Source organism: Eriocheir sinensis, chromosome 20 (genome assembly GCF_024679095.1).
Source record: "Eriocheir sinensis breed Jianghai 21 chromosome 20, ASM2467909v1, whole genome shotgun sequence".
In the NCBI taxonomy this organism is placed as follows: Eukaryota; Metazoa; Arthropoda; class Malacostraca; order Decapoda; family Varunidae; genus Eriocheir; species Eriocheir sinensis.
Genome location: NC_066528.1, coordinates 7,702,891 through 7,725,188, shown reverse-complemented (window position 1 = coordinate 7,725,188; position 22,298 = coordinate 7,702,891). Strand labels below are relative to the sequence as shown.

Sequence of the window (22,298 nt, the reverse complement as noted above, 5' to 3'; positions counted from 1 at the left end):
GTGCTGCTCTACTGCAGTAACATTATTAGCTGTCGTAGAGGTTGTGGGTCTACAGTAGCTGTGGGTTCTGCTTGTAGATGTTTTCCTGTTAGTAAGTCACTCTTGTATTTTGAAGATTGGGTGTCCAGCGGCTGACCTGTTTAGTCTAGTCATTGTTACATTGTGCCTTCCATGCTGTTCTGTGCAAAACAGTGGCTGTGTATTGTGCAGGACTACGCACATCAACACACCTCAGAGGCCACAGCCAAGGTTTACTACAAACAGATAACTTTGTTGTCTGTAAGACCTAAAGAAGACGTTTTATTATCAAGATAGTGGTTATTGTACAAGAGATCATCACAGGCAGATTCAGTGTGTAATGTTATAAAGCAGATACACATCCTGTGCTGCAGCAGAGCAATTATCTAGTCACACAAGGTCCTATACTTTTGTCTAGTCATATGTAGAACAGTTAGATACATGTACTAACCTAAGTATTGTTTATAAATAAGTACCTGAAGAGTGTATGCACTCACCCTTCTACATGTACTAACACCTTCACGGAGAACTTGCAGTAGTTTTATATAACAACATAACGGTGCTCCACATCAGGTCTGGAGAAGTAGTTACATGGGACAGTTTTATATAACAACATAACGGTGCTCCACATCAGGTCTGGAGAAGTAGTTACATGGGACAGTTTTATATAACAACATAACGGTGCTCCACATCAGGTCTGGAGAAGTAGTTACATGGGACAGTTTACAGCCAATACATCAGGTTTGTCAGCTCCCAAACCAAACACAGAATACAACAAAAATTCCTTGTAGCTCCAGTGTTTGGCGTTGATATAAAAAGGCGGAGGGAATTTTAGAAAGCTTTATAGTAAATCTCTTTATTAGTACCTGGTATTGAGTATAAATAACGGATCATTGTGGGGAATATGGTTTGGTTTGGGCGCTGACAGTGACTGTGTTGGACTGTCGACCTGGCCAATAGACAGTAACATCTGTAAGGCAAACAAACCCTTCACAAGTGACTGTTATCTAACCCCTGACAGTTTACTTTTTATATATGTCAGGAAGTGGTGAGCAAGCATTATTAAGTACTACAAAATCATAACACAAAAGGCCAAAAAAAGTGTTCATTCAATTCAACATGGAGATATTAAAAGTAAAGCCGGTTAAATAAGTGACGAAATATATCACCTTGAGGAATGCCTCCTCTACCAGCCAAAACCTGCTGCAGCATTCATCAGCCATTACATTTACTTGCTTACATTACATTTACCATTAACATTTACATTTTCTGGCTGCTGGAAAGTCACCATAATCAGAAACACGGCCACTAACACACCGTGACTTAACTTAACACAGGCAACACGCTGTAACACAAGGCTAAAGCTGGCGTCACACTGGATCTAAATCTGGCGAGCACGAGCTCTTGCTGGCAGCTTTTGCTCGCGAGCAAGTCACTGTTGTCGTCACACTGACGAGCGACGAGGGGCGAGGGGCGAGCAACATTGTAAACAAAGCCTCAACCATGGCGCCTACTACACCTACGCTTCGCATTACGGCTAATTGTGCAGCTGTGACGGCATTACTTGCTGTTATTCAACGATCTCAGAAGAAGAAAAGACGAGTCTGGGTTCGGTCATGGCTGAAGAGAAGGGAGGGAGACCCATGATGTGTACAACATCATAACATCATAACTTTCTTCAGCGTAGACTTACAGAAATCTGGATGGCCGTGGTCCCATAACTCGGGATGGTCCCTGACTCTTGCTATCAAAGAGTGTACAATGAAGGAGGACAAGTGAACTTTTGGACGAGGAGAGGTGGCCATGGCGAGTGTTTATATCAGCTGGCCTGGGCGGTCTTGGTCTTGGTCTTGGAAATCAAAATAAAATCCAACACAACTTTTCTCAACATTATAAAATATTACAAATACCGTCAAACATAAAAGGAGTATGTGAATAAGTTTTCTAATATCATGGGAATACGGATTCAATACACTAGGTAATATATATTATTCACATATTGGTGCACCAAAGAGCTCATTTGACTGCCTGCTTGCGGCTCGCCGAGCTGCTCCCCGTTCAAGCGGTGAGCTAAGCGCAGGAGCAAAAGCTCGGGAGCAAGCCATCCCTCCAACAAAAGCTGCCAGCAAAAGCTCGTGCTCGACAGATTTGGTCCAGTGTGACGACACCTTAAGTAACAATCCGGTGCACTAAGGTCACTATTCTCAAACACATCCTTCTCTTACCTCAGTCATTTCTAAAGGCCAAGGAAGAGGTTAAACACGTCATCTTGAGTGTGTCTTTACCTTCATGGTGCAGGAACTTTGCCAGACTACCACCAGGTCATAAAACTACTACCACTGGAAATGCCCACAAATCCCCTGAAAGCCTTGTTAAATGTGTGTGCTTGGCGCTGAAAGTTTACGAACATGACCCTAAGGCAGTGGGGCAAGGAACGGTGTGTGCTTGTTGCCCAGCGTCCAGGAAAGAGTTTGTGCGTCTGTCCAAGTGTTATCAGCTGTAATGATGCTGTTTGTGACCGTCTGTGTGCCTTTGGACAAGAAACAGATTATGCGGCAAACCAAAAGACTCCTAGTGGTAGTTTTCTTATCGGCGCTGTCCCCTCCTATAAAAAGTACAGGAATTCAGGAACCTTACTTAAACTTACTTAAGCCTTACTTAATAACAGGACGCGGATTCAGTTGGTTCATGACAGTATCTAAGCTCCATAGTCAGCATGGTCAAGGTAAATTATAGGAATCTTTATTATACACATTACTTTTTTATCAAAGTGTGTCCTCTGGTGGTGCTGGTACGAGGGACACTGAGTGGTTCATTGAGACCATTTTCCACGACTACTGTCCCTTGCCGTTATGTTATAAGAATCTTTATTATACAAACCAGTGTCTTCATCTATAGGTGTGTCCTCTGGTGGTGCTGGTACGAGGGACACCGAGTGGTTCATAGAGATCGTTCTCCACTACTACCGTCCCTTGCCGTTCCCATGTAGCACCAGGGTTGGCAGGTCCAGGGAGAGGTTCGTACAGGTTGTTCTCCACGACGTATACTTGTTGCTGGTCATCCCTGGCTCTGGTGGGGTTTACAGGTCCAGGGAGAGGTTCATACAGGTTGTTCTCCACGACGTATACTTGTTGCTGGTCTTCCCTGGCTCTGTTGGGGTTTACAGGTCCAGGGAGAGGTTCATACAGGTTGTTCTCCACGACGTATACTTGTTGCTGGTCATCCCTGGCTCTGGTGGGGTTTACAGGTCCAGGGAGAGGTTCATACAGGTTGTTCTCCACGACGTATACTTGTTGCTGGTCTTCCCTGGCTCTGTTGGGGTTTACAGGTCCAGGGAGAGGTTCATACAGGTTGTTCTCCACGACGTATACTTGTTGCTGGTCCTCCCTGGCTCTGGTGGGGTTTACGAGGCCTCCGAGTGGTTCATACAGGTTGTTCTCGATGACATAGTCTTGTGTGGGTGTGAGTGGGTCAAGCTGGTGATGATACTGGACCCCCATGACTGTTGATCAGTTGTTATAATAGTCATTAACAGTAGTAGTTGAAGTAGTAGTAGTAGCAGTAGTAGTAGTAGTAGTAGTAGTAGAAATAGTAGAAGTAGTAGTAGTAGTAGTAGTAGTAGTAGTAGTAGTAGTAGTAGTAGTAGTAGTAGTAGTGATTAGTAGTGGTAGTCGAGGGTCAAAGGAGTAGTAGTAGTAGTAGTAGTAGTAGTAGTAGTAGTAGTAGTAGTAGTAGTAGTAGTAGTAGTAGTAGTAGTAGTAGTATTAAGTCGTAGTAGTAGTAGTAATGATGATGGTAGTAATGATAGTAGTACTTAGTAGTAGTAGTAGTAGTAGTAGTAGTAGTAGTAGTAGTAGTAGTAGTAGTAGTAGTAATAGTAGTGGTAGAAGTAGTAGTAGTAGTAGTAATAGTAGTGGTAGAAGTAGTAGTAGTAGTAGTAGTAGTAATAGTAGTGGTAGAAGTAGTAGTAGTAGTAGTAGTAGTAGTAATAGTAGTGGTAGAAGTAGTAGTAGTAGTAGTAGTAGTAATAGTAGTGGTAGAAGTAGTAGTAGTAGTAGTAGTAGTAATAGTAGTGGTAGAAGTAGTAGTAGTAGTAGTATGATCAGTTTCTAAAAGGTTTATATACGTATTATCATTTCTAGTATCATACACACACACACACACACACACACACACACACACACACACACATACATCCGCTCCGCCAGCTTATACCGCTCCAGTAGCTCAATGGTTAGAGCGCCGTGCTGCAAGGCTACACGGCCAAACAGGCGGCGGTTCGAGCCCCGCTCTGGCCGGATTCTTTCCGATGACTAGGAGTGGTTACTGTCCCCCCTTGAGCAAGGGGGATGGGGTGTGTGTGGTGTGTGGGGTCCTGGCAGTGCCCAGAGATCGACGATAATGAATATGAACTTGCTCGTGTCGGGAGGGTACCTGCTGGCGACAGCGAGTCCAACTCGTGATCAGGCCGTGGTGAATTACACACACACACACACACACACACACACACACACTGTTGCCCATAATATGTTCCTGGTTTACGTAAATTACATGGTGGACAGAAGTGAAGACCTTGAGGAAAGTGGAAATTGAGAAAGACTTAAAAATACTCCGGGATGATCCAGACGGGACTCACGAATGGAACCAGTCATGGGAAACGAAATTCAATGGAAAAAAAGCAAATTATTGGCCGACAGTTGTAAGAGGCATCACTGAACTATTCATTGGGAAACTGACGGATTACAAAAACGAGAGGGGAGTGTAGGAGTTAAATGGAGGGGGGGGGGTGATTCAGCCTGATCTGTCACCCATAAGACACATTAATCACATCATCCACGAGGCCTTTAAGCTGAAGACATACTTTAGTGACTTTTTACGAAGAGGTGAAAAAACACGATGGGTCTTTTGCGCCTTAGACTTGAATATACAAAGCAGGAGAACGAAAAGTGTAATGAAGATGGAGAGAATACAAGTAGTTAGTTACACAGGAAAAGGATGTAGCTGTTATTCTTAAAGAGAGAGAGAGAGAGAGAGAGAGAGAGAGAGAGAGAGAGAGAGAGAGAGAGAGAGAGAGAGAGAGAGAGAGAGAGAGAGAGAGAGAGAGAGAGAGAGAGAGAGAGAGAGAGAATGGGTGGGATAGTTTAACAAAGGAACATGGAAAGGTTTGAAGAAGACAGACGAAGGATGGAATACAGTTTTCCACATCGAAGCTTTGAAAGGTCAAACAGCCTCGGCAAAGAGATCGTCAAATAAAAATAAATAACTACAAAGCTACATAGGACAGCTGAGACTCGAAGCCCCACGAGAGCAGCGCATTTCCGGCTGTGCTACGGTCTTTGTTCTCAGACGCCCCCGGTTCCCATATCAACTATTTCCAAAGGCCAAAAAAGGAGGTCAGCAGGGGTTCTAATGCGTTCTTTTTAGGTTCATGGCACAGAAGAAAGGTCAAACTACAACCTGAGTCATAAAACTTCCCCTGGAAATGCCCAAAACTCCCTCGAAACCCTTGTCAAATACGTGTGCTTGGAAAAAGGGTTGGTTTTCTCAGACGTTTTCGCCTCTCGCATCAGCTGTAGTTCCAAAGGTCGAAAAGGAGATCAATGGGGTTTGCAAGGTTCTCTTTAGTTTCATGGTACAGAAGAGGAGTCAAGCTGCCGCCAGCCCGTAAAACTACTCGTGGAAATGCCCTAAACACCTCTATACGAAAGCTTTGTCAATTACGTGTGCTTGGACGCCGAAATTAATAGGGTTACGACAGGGTCATTCTTAAACATTTCGGAACACAAGCACACACATTTGACAAGGCTTTCGTAGGAGCTTCGGGCACTTCCAGGGGCAGTTTATGACCATTCTGGTAGTCTGACCCTTCTTCTGTGCCATGAACCTAAAAAACACTCACTATAACCCGATTGATGTCCTTTTTCGGCCCTTGGAAATAGTTGATGTGAGAGGCGGTAGCGTCTGGGAATACCGACCTGTGACCTTACGTAAAATCACAACAAGGAAAAGACACAATACTAACGTGATGCCGCTGATCTGCGTCTTCGTCGCCTGCGGCAGACCACCACCACCACTATCACCACTATCACCAGGAGTATCACCACCGCCACCACCGGCACCACTATCAGCAACACCACTGACGAAGACGAAGACGCAGATGTAGTGCTTTGGGTGGTGGTTGCAGGTGAGATACTGCCTGAAGGTGGCCTGAATGGAGGAGGCTTTTCGCAGATGTACACAGGAGGGTGTGATGGCCTCGGCACATTTACAAGACACGTTGTTCCTGGATGGTCACTTCTCCAATTTGAGGGCCCACGAGCCACAACACTCAGACCTCCAAGGGGCCACACACATGAGACATCATTATAGCGTGCACATGTCCTTCGGCAATAATCAGTAACCAGATCAAAGCGAATGTAGCAATATTTTAAACCAAGATTCGTCCACCCCTGGTACTTTGTTACGTTCACTTTCATCCACTCCCACTTCTCTCCTGTGGCAGGGAAGCAAGGGTCAGCAGGGAACCAAGCTACGTGTTGAGCATTCCAATGATTTACTTTGACGCTGATCCCTCTAAAATCACTTCCCGGCCGCACGTACCCATCGCTCCGCACATTGTGTCCTTCTGCATTGGAAGACATCACTTCGTTTTCCGAGTATCCGACTTCTTTATCAGGGTAGCCACACCACTTCTGGGCCGATGCGGGGTTGAGGGCGCCCCCAGCACCCAGAGCGAGCAAGGCAGCGACAAGCACACCGGTCTGCACCATGGCGAGTGTATCTCTATGTGTGGAGAAGCGAGCCTACGTGTTGAGCATGGGACAGGATATCCTCTCTACGACGTCTCGCACACACACGCTGTCATCTTTATTCACTGTTGCAACTATGAGGAGCTCGGGCCACCTAAGTAAAGAAAAGATTTTCCAACTTATACCACATTTTGGGAAATAATAACTCAATCTACGTAAAGCAAAATGGATAACACCTACTACTGTGTGGGCACCGAGTTCCCTCACGAGTTACTTCCCCTAGCCCTAAGCGCTGACCGCATATACAGACTGTATAGCTCCTGTTTGTGTTTTGTTTTTTCCTTTTCTATTGGCTGAAATACAATCTTTCTTTAAAATATATTAATATAAGATAATGGTTTGTAATTACAGCGCTCATGAATGAAAGTTTTATGTTGCCATCAACGGGAATGTTTTAATATTGTCCACAGAGTCATCCTTTACAAATGAGTGTTTGGTAATTACTCGACACTCCGTCACCCTCAGCCTTGCCCTCAGCCTTGTAAGATAAAGGTACAATGAGGACGCGTTATAGCCGCGCTCATCACAATCTCGCTGGCCCCAGAGCCTGCAGCGGGGAAGAACCATTACCCCGGGACACAGGGCCAGTGTGACGTGCGGGTAATCACTGTTTATCTTCACAATGTTACCGTAGATGTTACAACCAAATCAACAAAACAGAAGTTAACCTTTCCAGGAGCGCTACAAGTAATTCGTCTATCTATTCAGTGGTTTGGTCGCTGCTTCGCTCAGAACATATCGGACTCAGCGAGGCACAGAAAAACTTATTATTTTGCCATAGTAAAAAAAGTTTTCATGTGTCACAGAGGGGAAAGCTAAGTTGGAGTAGTGCCATATACACAGACGTCTATCAGAGAATAAAATAGTTTGAACCACAAACGAAGGTACACTGGAACACACTGTCGGTTCTTACTGTGACAACTTTCCTCTCTAGCAGGTCGGTATTCCCCGACGTTTCCGCCTCTCACGTCAACTACTTCCAAAGGCCGGAAAGGAGATCAGAAGGGTCCTGATGAGTGTTTTCTTAGGTTCACGGCAGCCTACAGAAGAAGGGTCATCAAACTACCCGTGGAAGTGCCCAAAACTCCCACGAAAGCCGTGCCAGATATGTTTGCTTGGACGCCTAAATGTTTAAGAATATGACCCTCGGGTTCTGTGTGAACGCGTTGACAAGCGCTTAGGCCTATCAATGTGGTAGCAATATAACTGATACCACTGCCTTGAACTCACTTTTCCTGGGGCCAAACCTGTAAGCCAGCACACCTGTCACCACGGGCCGGTGCCGTCACCCTACCTCAGCAAGCTGCCGCAGGAGGGGAATGACGACACACAGAAATACGGTGACGCTCCAAAGGTTGGTCTGTTATGGAGGGTTTGGTGAGCAGCAGAAAAGACAACAATTTTATCTGTTTTCATTTAGTGGTGCTCAGGGCGCTGTTTGCTTTGCCTCAAAATAAAGAATAATTAATGTCATAAGTGTTGGCACTGTAGTGATGATAATGGGTAACAGTTGAAGCTCTCATAATGGACCCGAGTTGTTGCCCTCGGTGAATCACGTATCAAGGTATCGCATCCTCATGTCATTTGTCTTTGTACAAACTCAATCCTGTTTTGTACTGCCATTAACCCGTCCGCTGCGATTGGCACGGATTTCGCCTTCACTGGTAGCCTGGTTACATATACAATAGGTCTTTCTTTGCCTCTGTGGTGGATAGTGGAGTGTTTCCCATGTGGTATTAGTATGCTGGATTTCCTCTCCCAAGGTGCAGGACTCTACATTTTTCTTCATAGAATTGTAGCAGCCACTTTTTCTTACACTCCTGTATAGCTTGGTGATGTCTTCTTGTAGGAAATCTGCAGTCAAGGGATTAACTCCAAATTACGTTCATCCCACACAGATGCTGGTGGTTCCCTCTGCCCAAGGAGACTTGAGCCCCTTCGCCTGCCCGGGCTCGCAGACACAGGCTGGGAATTGTCTCTAACCCCCCAGCAGGTCAGTAGCCCTCCACCTCCACCCCCTCAGTGATACACACACTGAACTTGCCTCTAATTTATGTTGCCTCTTGTCTCATACTTATTTATAGAAGATAAGAACACAAGTCTTTCACTCCAAGATGTGTTTTTGGAAAATAAATTAATGAAGAGGAGGCGCAGGTCCACCAGTAACAGCCGTTCCCCCCCCCCCCCCCATCCCTTCCAATGCCTTAGGACGAGAAGTAACGCTCAGTGTGCCTTGCCCAACCAGTGGCCTTACACAATCAGGTACTCCTGGCTTCCTGCCCAGCCTTCCACCACTCCTTGAGGGGAGGACCCGGCCTTTGTTGAGTGGTTGTGCTGCTCTACTGCAGTAACATTATTAGCTGTCGTAGAGGTTGTGGGTCTACAGTAGCTGTGGGTTCTGCTTGTAGATGTTTTCCTGTTAGTAAGTCACTCTTGTATTTTGAAGATTGGGTGTCCAGCGGCTGACCTGTTTAGTCTAGTCATTGTTACATTGTGCCTTCCATGCTGTTCTGTGCAAAACAGTGGCTGTGTATTGTGCAGGACTACGCACATCAACACATCTCAGAGGCCACAGCCAAGGTTTACTACAAACAGATAACTTTGTTGTCTGTAAGACCTAAAGAAGATGTTTTATTATCAAGACAGTGGTTATTGTACAAGAGATCATCACAGGCAGATTCAGTGTGTAATGTTATAAAGCAGATACACATCCTGTGCTGCAGCAGAGCAATTATCTAGTCACACAAGGTCCTATACTTTTGTCTAGTCATATGTAGAACAGTTAGATACATGTACTAACCTAAGTATTGTTTATAAATAAGTACCTGAAGAGTGTATGCACTCACCCTTCTACATGTACTAACACCTTCACGGAGAACTTGCAGTAGTTTTATATAACAACATAACGGTGCTCCACATCAGGTCTGGAGAAGTAGTTACATGGGACAGTTTTATATAACAACATAACGGTGCTCCACATCAGGTCTGTAGAAGTAGTTACATGGGACAGTTTTATATAACAACATAACGGTGCTCCACATCAGGTCTGTAGAAGTAGCTACATGGGACAGTTTTATATAACAACATAACGGTGCTCCACATCAGGTCTGGAGAAGTAGTTACATGGGACAGTTGTATATAACAACATACAGGTGCTCCACATCAGGTCTGGAGAAGTAGTTACATGGGACAGTTTTATATAACAACATAACGGTGCTCCACATCAGGTCTGGAGAAGTAGTTACATGGAACAGTTTTATATAACAACATACAGGTGCTCCACATCAGGTCTGGAGAAGTAGTTACATGGGACAGTTTTATATAACAACATAACGGTGCTCCACATCAGGTCTGGAGAAGTAGTTACATGGGACAGTTTTATATAACAACATAACGGTGCTCCACATCAGGTCTGGAGAAGTAGCTACATGGGACAGTTTTATATAACAACATAACGGTGCTCCACATCAGGTCTGGAGAAGTAGCTATATGGGACAGTTTTATATAACAACATACAGGTGCTCCACATCAGGTCTGGAGAAGTAGTTACATGGGACAGTTTTATATAACAACATACAGGTGCTCCACATCAGGTCTGGAGAAGTAGTTACATGGGACAGTTTTATATAACAACATAACGGTGCTCCACATCAGGTCTGGAGAAGTAGTTACATGGGACAGTTTTATATAACAACATACAGGTGCTCCACATCAGGTCTGGAGAAGTAGTTACATGGGACAGTTTACAGCCAATACATCAGGTTTGTCAGCTCCCAAACCAAACACAGAACACAACAAAATTCCTTGTAGCTCCAGTGTTTGGCGTGGATATAAAAAGGAGGAGGGAATTTTAGGAGACTTTATAGTAAATCTCTTTATTAGTACCTGGTATTGAGTATAATTAACGGATCATTGTGGGGAATATGGTTTGGTTTGGGCGCTGACAGTGACTGTGTTGGACTGTCGACCTGGCCAATAGACAGTAACATCTGTAAGGCAAACAAACCCTTCACAAGTGACTGTTATCTAACCCATGACAGTTTACTTTTTATATATGTCAGGAAGTGGTGAGCAAGCATTATTAAGTACTACAAAATCATAACACAAAAGGCCAAAGAAAGTGTTCATTCAATTCAACATGGAGATATTAAAAGTAAAACCGGTTAAATAGGTGACGAAATATATCACCTTGAGGAATGCCTCCTCTACCAGCCAAAACCTGCTGCAGCATTCATCAACCATTACATTTACTTGCTTACATTACATTTACCATCAACATTTACATTTTCTGGCTGCTGGAAAGTCACCATAATCAGAAACACGGCCACCAACACACCGTGACTTAACTTAACACAGGCAACACGCTGTAACACAAGGCTAAGTAACAGTCCGGTGCACTAAGGTCACTATTCTCAAACACATCCTTCTCTTACCTCAGTCATTTCTAAAGGCCAAGGAAGAGGTTAAACACGTCATCTTGAGTGTTTCTTTACCTTCATGGTGCAGGAACTCTGCCAGACTACCACCAGGTCATAAAACTACTACCACTGGAAATGCCCACAAATCCCCTGAAAGCCTTGTTAAATGTGTGTGCTTGGCGCTGAAAGTTTACGAACATGACCCTAAGGCAGTGGGGCAAGGAACGGTGTGTGCTTGTTGCCCAGCGTCCAGGAAAGAGTTTGTGCGTCTGTCCAAGTGTTATTAGCTGTAATGATGCTGTTTGTGACCGTCTGTGTGCCTTTGGACAAGAAACAGATTATGCGGCAAACCAAAAGACTCCTAGTGGTAGTTTTCTTATCGGCGCTGTCCCCTCCTATAAAAAGTACAGGAATTCAGGAACCTTACTTAAACTTACTTAAGCCTTACTTAATAACAGAACGCGCATTCAGTTGGTTCATGACAGTATCTAAGCTTCATAATCAGCATGGTCGAGTTCAATTATAGGAATCTTTATTATACACATTACTTTTTTTTATTAAAGTATGTCTTCTGGTGGTGCTGGTACGAGGGACACGGAGTGGTTCATAGAGACCATTTTCCACGACTACTGTCCCTTGCCGTTATATTATAGGAATCTTTATTATACAAACCAGTGTCTTCATCTATGGGTGTGTCCTCTGGTGGTGCTGGTACGAGGGACACCGAGTGGTTCATAGAGATCGTTCTCCACTACTACCGTCCCTTGCCGCTCCCATGTAGCACCAGGGTTGGCAGGTCCAGGGAGAGGTTCATACAGGTTGTTCTCCACGACATATACTTGTTGCTGGTCTTCCCTGGCTCTGGTGGGGTTAACAGGTCCAGGGAGAGGTTCATACAGGTTGTTCTCCACGATGTATACTTGTTGCTGGTCATCCCTGGCACTGGTGGGGTTTACAGGTCCAGGGAGAGGTTCATACAGGTTGTTCTCCACGACGTATAATTGTTGCTGGTCATCCCTGGCTCTGGTGGGGTTTACAGGTCCAGGGAGAGGTTCATACAGGTTGTTCTCCACGACGTATACTTGTTGCTGGTCATCCCTGGCTCTGGTGGGGTTAACGAGGCCTCCGAGTGGTTCATACAGGTTGTTCTCGATGACATAGTCTTGTGTGGATGTGGGTGGGTCAGGCTGGTGGTGATACTGGACCCCCATGCCTGTTTATCAGTTGTTATAATAGTAATAAGTAATAGTAATAGTAGTAGTAGTAGTAGTAGTAGTAGTAGCAGTAGTAGTAGTAGTAGTAGCAGTAGTAGTAGTAGTAGTCAGGGTCAAAGGAGTAGTAGTAGTAGTAGTAGTAGTATAATCAGTTTTTAATAATTCTATATACGTATTGTCATTTCTAGTATCACACACACACACACACACACACACACACACACACACACACACATCCGCTCCGCTAGCTTATACCGCTCCGGTAGCTCAATGGTTAGAGCGCCGTGCTGCAAGGCTACACGGCCAAACAGGCGGCGGTTCGAGCCCCGCTCTGGCCGGATTCTTTCCGATGACTAGGAGTGGTTACTGTCCCCCCTTGAGCAAGGGGGATGGGGTGTGTGGTGTGTGAGGTCCTGGCAGTACCCAGAGATCGACGATAATGAGCACTTGCTCGTGTCGGGAGGGTACCGCTGGCGAAAGCGAGTCCAACTCGTGATCAGGCCGTGGTGAATTACACACACACACACACACACACACACACACACACACACACACACACACTGATGCACATATTATGTTCCTGGTTTACGTAAATTATATGGTGGACAAATGAAGACCATGAGGAAAGTGGAAACTGAGAAGGACTTAAAAATACTCCGGGATGATCCAGACGGGACTCACGAATGGAACCAGTCTTGGGAAACGAAATTCAGGGCAAGAAAAGCAAATTATTGGCCGACAGTTGTAAGAGGCATCACTGAACTATTCATTGGGAAACTGACGGATTACAAAGCAGAAGAACGAGAAGTGTAATGAAGATGGAGAGAATACAAGAAGTTAGTTACATAGGAAAAGGATCTGTCACCTATTCTTAGAGAAGAGAGAGAGAGAGAGAGAGAGAGAGAGAGAGAGAGAGAGAGAGAGAGAGAGGAGAGAGAGAGAGAGAGAGAGAGAGAGAGAGAGAGAGAGAGAGAGAGAGAGAGAGAGAGAGAGAGAGAGAGAGAGAGAGAGAGAGAGAGAGAGAGAGAGAGAGAGAGAGAGAGAGAGAGAGAGAGAGAGAGAGAGAGAGAGAGAGAGAGAGAGAGAGAGAGAGAGAGAGAATGGGTGGGATAGTTTAACAAAGGAACATGGAAAGGTTTGAGAAAGACAGACGAAGGATGGAATACAGTTTTCCACATCGAAGCTTTGAAAGGTCAAACAGCCTCGGCAAAGAGATCGTCAAATAAAAATAAATAAATAACTACAAAGCTACATAGGACAGCTGAGACTCGAAGCACCACGAGAGCAGCGCATTTCCGGCTGTGCTACGGTCTTTGTTCTCAGACGCTCCCGGTTCCCATATCAACTATTTCCAAAGGCCTAAAAGGAGGTCAGCAGGGGTTCTAATGCGTTCTTTTTAGGTTCATGGCACAGAAGAAAGGTCAAACTACAAGCCGAGTCATATAACTTCCCCTGGAAATGCCCAAAACTCCCTCGAAACCCTTGTCAAATACGTGTGCTTGGTAAAAGGGTTGGTTTTCTCCGACGTTTTCGCCTCTCGCGTCAGCTGTATTTCCAAAGGTCGAAAAGGAGATCACTCGGTTTGCAAGGTTCTCTCTAGTTTGATGGTACAGAAGAAGGGTCACGCTACCGCCAGCCCGTAAAACTACTCGTGGAAATGCCCTAAACACTGTATACGAAAGCTTTGTCCATTACGTGTGATTGGACGCCGAAATTAATAGGGTTACGACAGGGTCATTCTTAAACATTTCGGAACACAAGCACACACATTTGACAAGGGTTTCGTAGGAGCTTCGGGCACTTCCAGGGGTAGTTTATGACCCTTCTGGTAGTCTGACCCTTCTTCTGTGTCATAAACCTAAAAAACACTCACTGTAACCCGATTGATGTCCTTTTTCGGCCCTTGGAAATAGTTGATGTGAGAGGCGGAAGCGTCTGGGAATACCGACCTGTGACCTTACGTAAAATCCCAACAAGGAAAAGACACAATACTAACGTGATGCCGCTGATCTGCGTCTTCGTCGCCTGCGGCAGACCACCACCACCACCACCACCACCACTATCACCAGGAATATCACCACCACCACCACCACCACCACCACCACCACCACCACCACCACTATCACCAGGAATATCACCACCACCACCACCGGCACCACTATTAGCAGCACCACCGACGAAGACGCAGATGACGCAGGGGACGGGAAGGGATCTGTGGTTGTGGGTGTTGATGTCTTTTCCGTAGTGGTTAGGATGGTGGAAGTCGTGGTTGTGGTTGTTGTAGTCGTTGTTGGGGTGGTTGTAGTCGTGGTTGGGGTGGTGGTTGTAGGTGGGATAGTGCGTGAAGGTGGCCTGAATGGAGGGTTCTCGCAGATGTACGCATCGGTGGGCTGTGGAGTCGACACCACATTTGCAAGACACGTTATTCCTGGATGGTTCCTTCTCCAATATGAGGGCCCATGAGCCACAACACTCAGATTTCCAATTAACTGACATATGCCATGGCTATCACATGTCCATTGGCAGTAATTTGTGCTCAGCTGGAAGCGAGCGAAGCATACATAAGGATATGAATTGTGAGTCGACGGTGTTTTCCTGTAGTATAAGTACTTTACCTCCACTCTCAGCGGCACCCACTTCTCTCCTGTGTCAGGGAAGCAAGGGTCAGCAGGGAACCAAGCTACGTGTTGAACATTCCCTTGTTTTACTTTGACGCTGATCCCTCTAAAATCACTTCCCGGCTGCACGTACCCCGCGCTCCACAGATTGTATCCTTCTGCACTGGAAAACATCACTTCGTCTTCAGAGTACCTCACTACTTGATCAGGGGCGCCACAGACCTGCTGCTGGGCCGAGGCAGGGTTGAGGGCGCCCCCAGCACCCAGAGCGAGCAAGGCAGCGACAATCACACCGGTCTGCACCATGGCGAGTGTGTCTCTGTGTGTAGAGAAGCGAGCCTACGTGTCTTTTTTTTTTCTTTTTTTTTTTTACAACAAGGAGGCAGCTCAAGGGCACACAAAAAAAGAAAACAATAATAAAAAAAAACCGCTACTCGCTGCTCCTAAAAAAGAAACAAAAGAGGTGGCCGAAAGCAAGATCAAATACGGGAGGAGAGATGTCCTGATACCCTCCTCTTGAAAGAGTTCAAGTCGTAGGCAGGAGGAAATACAGATGAAGGAAGATTGTTCCAGAGTTATGGGACAGGAGTTATGGGTATGGGACAGGATATCCCCTCGACGATAACAGGACGTCTATAGGTCACACAGAGGTAAACACACAGGCTGCCATCTTTGTTCAGTGTTGCAACTATGAGGAGCCCGGCCAGGCCACCTTAAAGAAGAGATTTTCACACTTATATCACGTTCTGAGGGATAACAATTAACTCAGTCTATTTATCTAAGGCATAATGGGTAATATTGTATGGGCACTCCCCACCCCTTAAATCTTCCCATATAGGCTACTACTGCTGTTTGTTTTTTTGTTTGATTTTCCTCATCTATCCTCTATCTCATCTGTCTATCGTTATCTATCGTTACCTGTCTACTTCTTACTTATCTATCGTTATCTTTCCTCAAAATATATCAATAAAAGGTAATGATTTAGTTGTAGTTATATTTCTTCGGGAATGAAGGTGTTACAGATCACCAACAAGAATCTTTAATATTGTCCACAGAGTCAACCTTTACAAATGAGTGTTTGGTAATTACTCGACACTCCCTCACCCTCAGCCTTGCCCTCAGCCTTGTAAGATAAAGGTACAATGGGGACGCGTTATAGCCGCGCTCATCACAATCTCGCTGGCCCCAGAGCCTGCAGCGGGGAAGAACCATTACCCCGGGACACAGGGCCAGTGTGACGTGCGGGTAATCACTGTTTATCTTTACAAGTTTATTTTATCCAACAACCAAATCAACAAAACAGAAGTTAACCTTTCCAGGAGCGCTACAAGTTCGCCTGTCTATTCACTGCTTTGGCCGCTTCTTCGCTCAGAACATATCGGATTCAGCGAGGCATGGAAAACATATTATGTTGCCCTCGTGAACAAAGTTTTCATGTGTCACAGCGTGGAAAGCGAAGTTTAAGCAGTGCCATATACCTTGACATCTATCATAGAAAAAAATAACTTTAATCACAAACGTGCATTGAAAAATACCGTGTGTTCGTAAGTTTGTTCCCATCTAGGTCAATATTCTCAGGTTTATGTAAGCGCGTTGACAAGAGCTTAGGGGTATCAGTGTAGAGGCAAAATGACTGAGAATGGTATTATCAAACGCTTCTGGTTCTTGTTACGACTATTTTTTAAGGTCAGAGAGGAGCTACGTCGAGTTGTCAAGAGTGTTTTTCCCGTTCACAGCGCGGAGGCCTTACAAAACTACCACCGGGCTCAGGAAACCACCCAACCCTGGAAACCCCGACAACTTCTGCGAGCCTTTCGAAATGGATGGACTGAGCCTTCGAAGAGTTTGATAATGCAGACCTATGTGTAGAAGCAAGGTGACTGATATACCACGGCCTCGACCTTTTTTTTTCTGCGCCCACTCCTGTGAGCCATCATATCTATCGTCCACATTACAATTCAAGCTTTATTTATAACTACGACTGTTGACTAGAATTACAGTACAGTTCAACCTACACTTCAGTCGATCTCCGAGTGGTATCTCCAAAACCAGTGTGTGGCAACCCCCCTGCAGCCAGTGAGTCGAATCTCCTCATGAATCGTGCGAAACCGTTCCCCTTCTAAGGGGATGAATCATCCACCACCGGGCAACCCTTACAATGATGTGCCATAGACTTCACAATCTCTTGACGGGAAACGGGGCGCGGGGCCGATTCGCAGGGGGCCGATTTTCAAAAATTTAAAATTTAAATATTTTCAAAACCAAAGCAGCTAGCGACCTGAAACTAAAACAGGCACCTCCCTTAGGCATATATGAGTCTCCATGAGCAGTGGTATCAAAAAATTCAAAGTCGTTCCCTAATAAAATCCCGATTAATTGTTTTTTTATATAAGTATAACAAAACTTAAAAAGGCTATAAAATCCTCAGATTTTACGCTAGATGCACAAACATCACCAAATGCAGAGATAATCACTTATATTTTCAGAATCAATAGCAATATTTAGCATATCTTATAAGTTTTTGCCCGAAATAGCTACTTATTTTTTTTTATTTAGTGCAATTTTTTACGTAAGTTTTTAACATCTAATAAATCACTTAATTTTCACATTAGAAACTTAATACTTGAGGAAAGCATGCAGAAACATCTTAATTTTACTCAACAAATCACAACTTATTTTGGTTGAATTCCGATGTCACTATTGCCGCAGCACGTCTTGCCGGCTATCTGGCCCTCGTCCCTGAACAATCACTTTAGCCTTTTGGCCTATGACTTGTGGGCCCCAGTCAGTTTCCTGGACTTGTACACGTCCCTGTTCCTCGCCGTCTCCTTCCTGCCCTCCTCGATACTGCTCCTCTTCCTGCCGGTCGGCTGCTTCAAGGCCTTGTTCTTCCTCGCTTCTGAGGTCACGTCCTTGGAGAAATTAGCACCGAAACAGTTGAAGAGGGACCTGCTGATGTGCGGCAAGATGGTGTTGGCCAGGTTGTGCCCCTCCTGGCACCTGTACCCCTGCAAGGTCGGGTCTGAGGCCGCCAGGAACTCCAGGAGGTGCCTGAACCCGTCCCTGTGGCGCATGGCAAGGGAGGAACCTCAACCTGCGCTCCTTCTTGTCCTCCCTGCACATCAGGGAGTCCCACAGCGACATCCCGAAGGACGCCATGTGGGCCATTGGGAGAGATGGCCGCTTCAGGACCGCCCGGCCCGTCTCCAGCTCTCCCCTGTCGACCAGCTCGACCAGGGCGTCGAACATCACAGAGGGCGGGTCGCCCCTCTCGAGCTCCACGGTAATCTTCATCTCCTCCTGCTGGGCAAGCTCCTGCTTGCAGCACTCGGCCACAGAGGAGTTGGCCTGGACCTTCCTGGCCAGGTAGCCGGCGTAGTTGCCGACCGCGGCGAGGAGCAACTCGTCCGTCGGCAAGTCCGGCTGGTCGTCGGCCAGCTCCCTGGCAAGCTGGGCCAAGATCACCTCGTCGTCCTCCTTCTCCTCTGCCTTGGCCCGGTCCAGGTCGGCCTGCAGGTCCCCGGTGAAGAACCAGACGATCTTCAGAAAATGCAGGCGCTGGGCCAACCTGTTGCTAACGATGAATTTCTGCAAGCTCGTCCAGTAGTTGTCGCCGCACTTGGTGCGGCGCTTGCAAGTGCTCAGTCGGGTCAGAGTTGGCCTTCCCCATGCACACATACTCGACCCCGTAGGACGTAGTGAACAGCCCCCTCACTACCACACTGCACTGAACACACCACTGCACTGCACACAACACTGAGTCACTGCACTGATGGCGTAGTACGGCTCCTCCACAGTTTACTCCACGGGGTCGCGGCGTCCTCATATCTTGTGTCTCCTCCGTCACTTCCACTCGATCCACTGCCTTCTGTGTCTTCTTGTATCGTCCTCTGGATCCTTGCAGTTGTGGGTAAGGTGCAGAGACGATGAATAACTGTAGGTCCTTTACTTGGAGAGTAAACAGAGGCAGGACAGCGATAATCCTTTACAGAGGAAGTGCCCAGCTGACTGCGTGCCTAAGGCGAGTTAGGCGACGGGGAACTGAGCTGAGTTGCCATGTAGGCACTAACTAAACGTACATTTCTTGTTTCCTAATACGTAAAACTGTGGACTTCACTATCCTACAGTTATCATTCATTTTACGTAAAGATTTCAACCTAAAGTTACGCAAATTTGCCATTTTTTACACAACGTTTTCAAAGTGCACGCATGGTGCTATTTTATATAAGTTACCTTGAATCCTCGACCAAATCACTCTAGAGACACTCCTGCCTGCTTGTATGCACTAAAACTTGAAGATTTCGTCCTGTTTCCACTTAAATTCGGAGTAAGAACGCAGAGTGTGTTTGAGTTGTCGCAGTGAAAGTCGCCATAACAATCGGCCCCTTACGCGAAGCCAGCGCGCCAAGACTGAAGAGATTTCCCGTCAACTAGTTGTGAAGTCTATGGATGTGCTTAAACGTACATGCTTTCTGTAAGGTTCTATAGTACTGTGCTAACTGCCAAAGGGAAGATCGTGGTCATTTTGGGAAGATTCACGTTTAACAACTAGACACACACACACACACACACACACACACACACACACACACACACACACACACACACACACACACACACACACACACACACACACACACACACACACACACACTATTGCTACAATAAACGTTCTGTGCGATTCCAAGGTATTGTGAAGATAAGTCATCAATGATTATAATTCAATAACATTTAATTTAATTTAAATACTTATTGTTGATTAAAAAAATAATATAGTAAAATAATAAGGCCATGTAAACGTGTTTCATTTTGCTTGAGGGTCAAAATAGCTTGGTTTAGAGAATACTGTAGGAAAATGCACACGTCTTCAACATATTATAATGACATTGGTACCCATGAAAATGAAGACTGTGCAGCCTTATACATTGGGCTATTAAGTAAAGATGCACTTATAACCCAACCTAGAGGAGTTCCTAGTTGAAGACCCTTCACATGAGCAAATAGTAACCTAACCTATCACCGCTGAAATAGCAATATTTCCCCGCATCTTAAAATCTCATAAACGAGTAATAATAATGGAAACGGTTACCAGAGTGATGATTAGCAAATACAATATAAACAAATAATGTGTTAACCTTTAGAGTGAGTTGGGTGTGATTCTAAAGTTTTACCAAGACAGGTATGGCTCACCAAAAGCTAGCTTCTGTTCATTAAACTCTCGTAACACGTCCAGTCTATTAGACTGTGGCCTTGATGAGACTGTGAAATATCCATTGTGGGTCTGTAATAACAGCTAGAGCCCTGTGGGAGAGATCACACCCAATAATTTTGGCCACAAGGGCCACACCTTCCCTCATCAGCTTCGATGGCAGGACCTGATGTGAACGATTGTCTCAATCCTCGTAGCTGTGCCTCTCACACAATGATTTCCAATTTTCCATTGACAGTACAAAGGGAGGGCGGTTATGACAGCAAGACACACACAATGGCAGTGTGTGTGTCTTGCTGTCATAACCGATGGTTTCCTCCCAAGACGACTGACTGTTAGCACACCTCTGTCTTCTCAGCGGCCTTGCAGTTAAATTATACACTTTGTATCCCCTCTGTGGCATGTTGCTACAGCCGAAGGCTAGGCAGCAAGGCATTGTTACATTAAAAGCAGCCGGTCCGCTTCCAAAATAGGTAAAATTATGTTTTTATTACTTCAGTACAAAGTTGGCGCGGTGCTCCAAGGGCCAAAAATGGCGCCCAGCAGCCTTATACACAGTGCCGCCTATGTCGGGACTCTCTCTATCAAGGGACTCTAGTCAAGTCTTGCGACAGTCGTGACGACTGTCGGAGCTATTTTTCAATTTTTTACCGTTTCCTATCGGCACAGTCGTCGGTGCCGACTACTTCAGAATAATGAGGGACTGTCGTGACGACAGTCTTCGCCTAATGAAGGACGTTCTTGACTGTCGGCTCAGAAATATTGGCTAACAATGCCGCCATCAGGGAATTTATATTTTCATTTTACAATCACGAGCACAACAACTTCTGGGCATGGTTACGTTTTACTGTGACTGGCACAAATTTGGGAGCCGCACGGCACGCACGCACTCCTGCTGCCTCTCTCTCGTGTTGAATGGCACAGCTAGGGTTGCCACCTGAGGTCAGAAAAGTGTGGAATGTAACATCTCACTCTCCAGTACGGAATGGATCCATATTTAAAGGAACGGCTGGCAACCCTAAAATTTCTCGAGCATGCAATGAGTGACAGCCGCAGCACGCTGCTGGTGGAGGCAAGAGGGAGGGGGGAGGGACGTTACGTCTCGTACTCTCCACGTATTTTAGGACGAACCTTGACAAATTTTACGGACTGGTTTTGTGATTAACCGAAAAATGCGCTCACTACAATTTTAAGATACTGAATTGCATCTGCTTGACCATTCCGATAACAAAATACGGAACAAATGCCGTTCCGTATTGGTTAAAAACGAAACGCTACATTTCATTCTCGAATACAGGGCGATTCCGTATTTTAAGGAACGGCAAGGCTGCCGCCAAGACAGTCGCGAAGACCGTCGGCCAACTCCTTGGCGAGTGTCGGCCAGCTGGTCGGCCAACCAGTTGACAGACAATCTGCAAGACTATCGTCAAGACCTCTGCGACTGTCGGCCAATCGGTCGGCAGATTCGTGGTTGTCGTAGACATGGCGCCATTTCAAAAAATGACCGTTGAGACTCGTCTTGAGACTAGTTGGCAGCACGTCACAGACCTGCTGGCAACTAGTTGGCCGAATGTCCCAGACAGTCAGAAATCATGGTAGCCGACACCAAGACGTCAAAAAAATCCCCCCCCATTCTTGGAGCGTGGGAGCCGACTTGTCAAATGCAAAAGTCGCTGGGTTGTCGTGGCCCAGAGTCGGCACAGTGCCCCGTTCACAATGTAGAAAAGTAAATTGAGACTGCACCAAATTTTTCTTCACCAACGTTGTAGTGCGAGAATGGAATAAGCTCCCACCTCCAGTGGTCCAGTGTAACACGACTGACTCCTTTAAAAACAAGCTCGACCGTCACTTCCTTGAACTTAATATTAACTAGAGTTGAAATGCAACGTTTTGGAGACATCTGATTAATGTACAATCACTCAGATTTAAGGACAGACCACCTAGTCTGGAGTCTGGACCATGGGCTCTGTGTGGTCTGGATTTCTATGTAAATCTATGTAAATCTCTCTCTC

The 22,298-nt window shown here is 45.7% G+C and overlaps 1 protein-coding gene and 1 long non-coding RNA gene across 18 annotated transcripts; one reads left to right on the top strand and one right to left on the bottom strand.

Moving 5' to 3' along the window:
- Nucleotides 1-101: 101 nt before the first annotated feature.
- Nucleotides 102-11,314, top strand: LOC127001144 (uncharacterized). 16 transcript variants are annotated; one of them, XR_007754757.1, is made up of 5 exons: nucleotides 572-713; nucleotides 9,750-9,810; nucleotides 9,994-10,054; nucleotides 10,116-10,237; nucleotides 10,360-11,314. It is a non-coding gene; the product is annotated as an uncharacterized LOC127001144 (long non-coding RNA). The 16 variants fall into 16 exon arrangements; XR_007754765.1 differs by having other exon boundaries at nucleotides 9,750-9,871; XR_007754759.1 differs by lacking the exon at nucleotides 572-713 and adding an exon at nucleotides 102-249 and having other exon boundaries at nucleotides 9,408-9,810; nucleotides 9,994-10,237.
- Nucleotides 2,302-14,540, bottom strand: LOC127001143 (uncharacterized). Of its 2 annotated transcripts, none has more exons than XR_007754754.1 (2): nucleotides 14,456-14,540; nucleotides 2,302-3,520 (listed from the first exon to the last, which is right to left on the bottom strand). XR_007754754.1 is itself a non-coding variant. In XM_050865346.1 (2 exons), the coding sequence occupies exons 1-2, from the start codon at nucleotides 6,786-6,788 to the stop codon at nucleotides 2,907-2,909; spliced, it is 1,362 nt and encodes a 453-aa protein (XP_050721303.1). In that variant the 5' UTR covers nucleotides 6,789-6,803; the 3' UTR covers nucleotides 2,302-2,906. The 2 variants fall into 2 exon arrangements, 1 of the variants encoding a protein (XP_050721303.1); XM_050865346.1 differs by lacking the exon at nucleotides 14,456-14,540 and adding an exon at nucleotides 6,041-6,803.
- Between the last annotated feature and the right edge of the window lie 7,758 nt (nucleotides 14,541-22,298).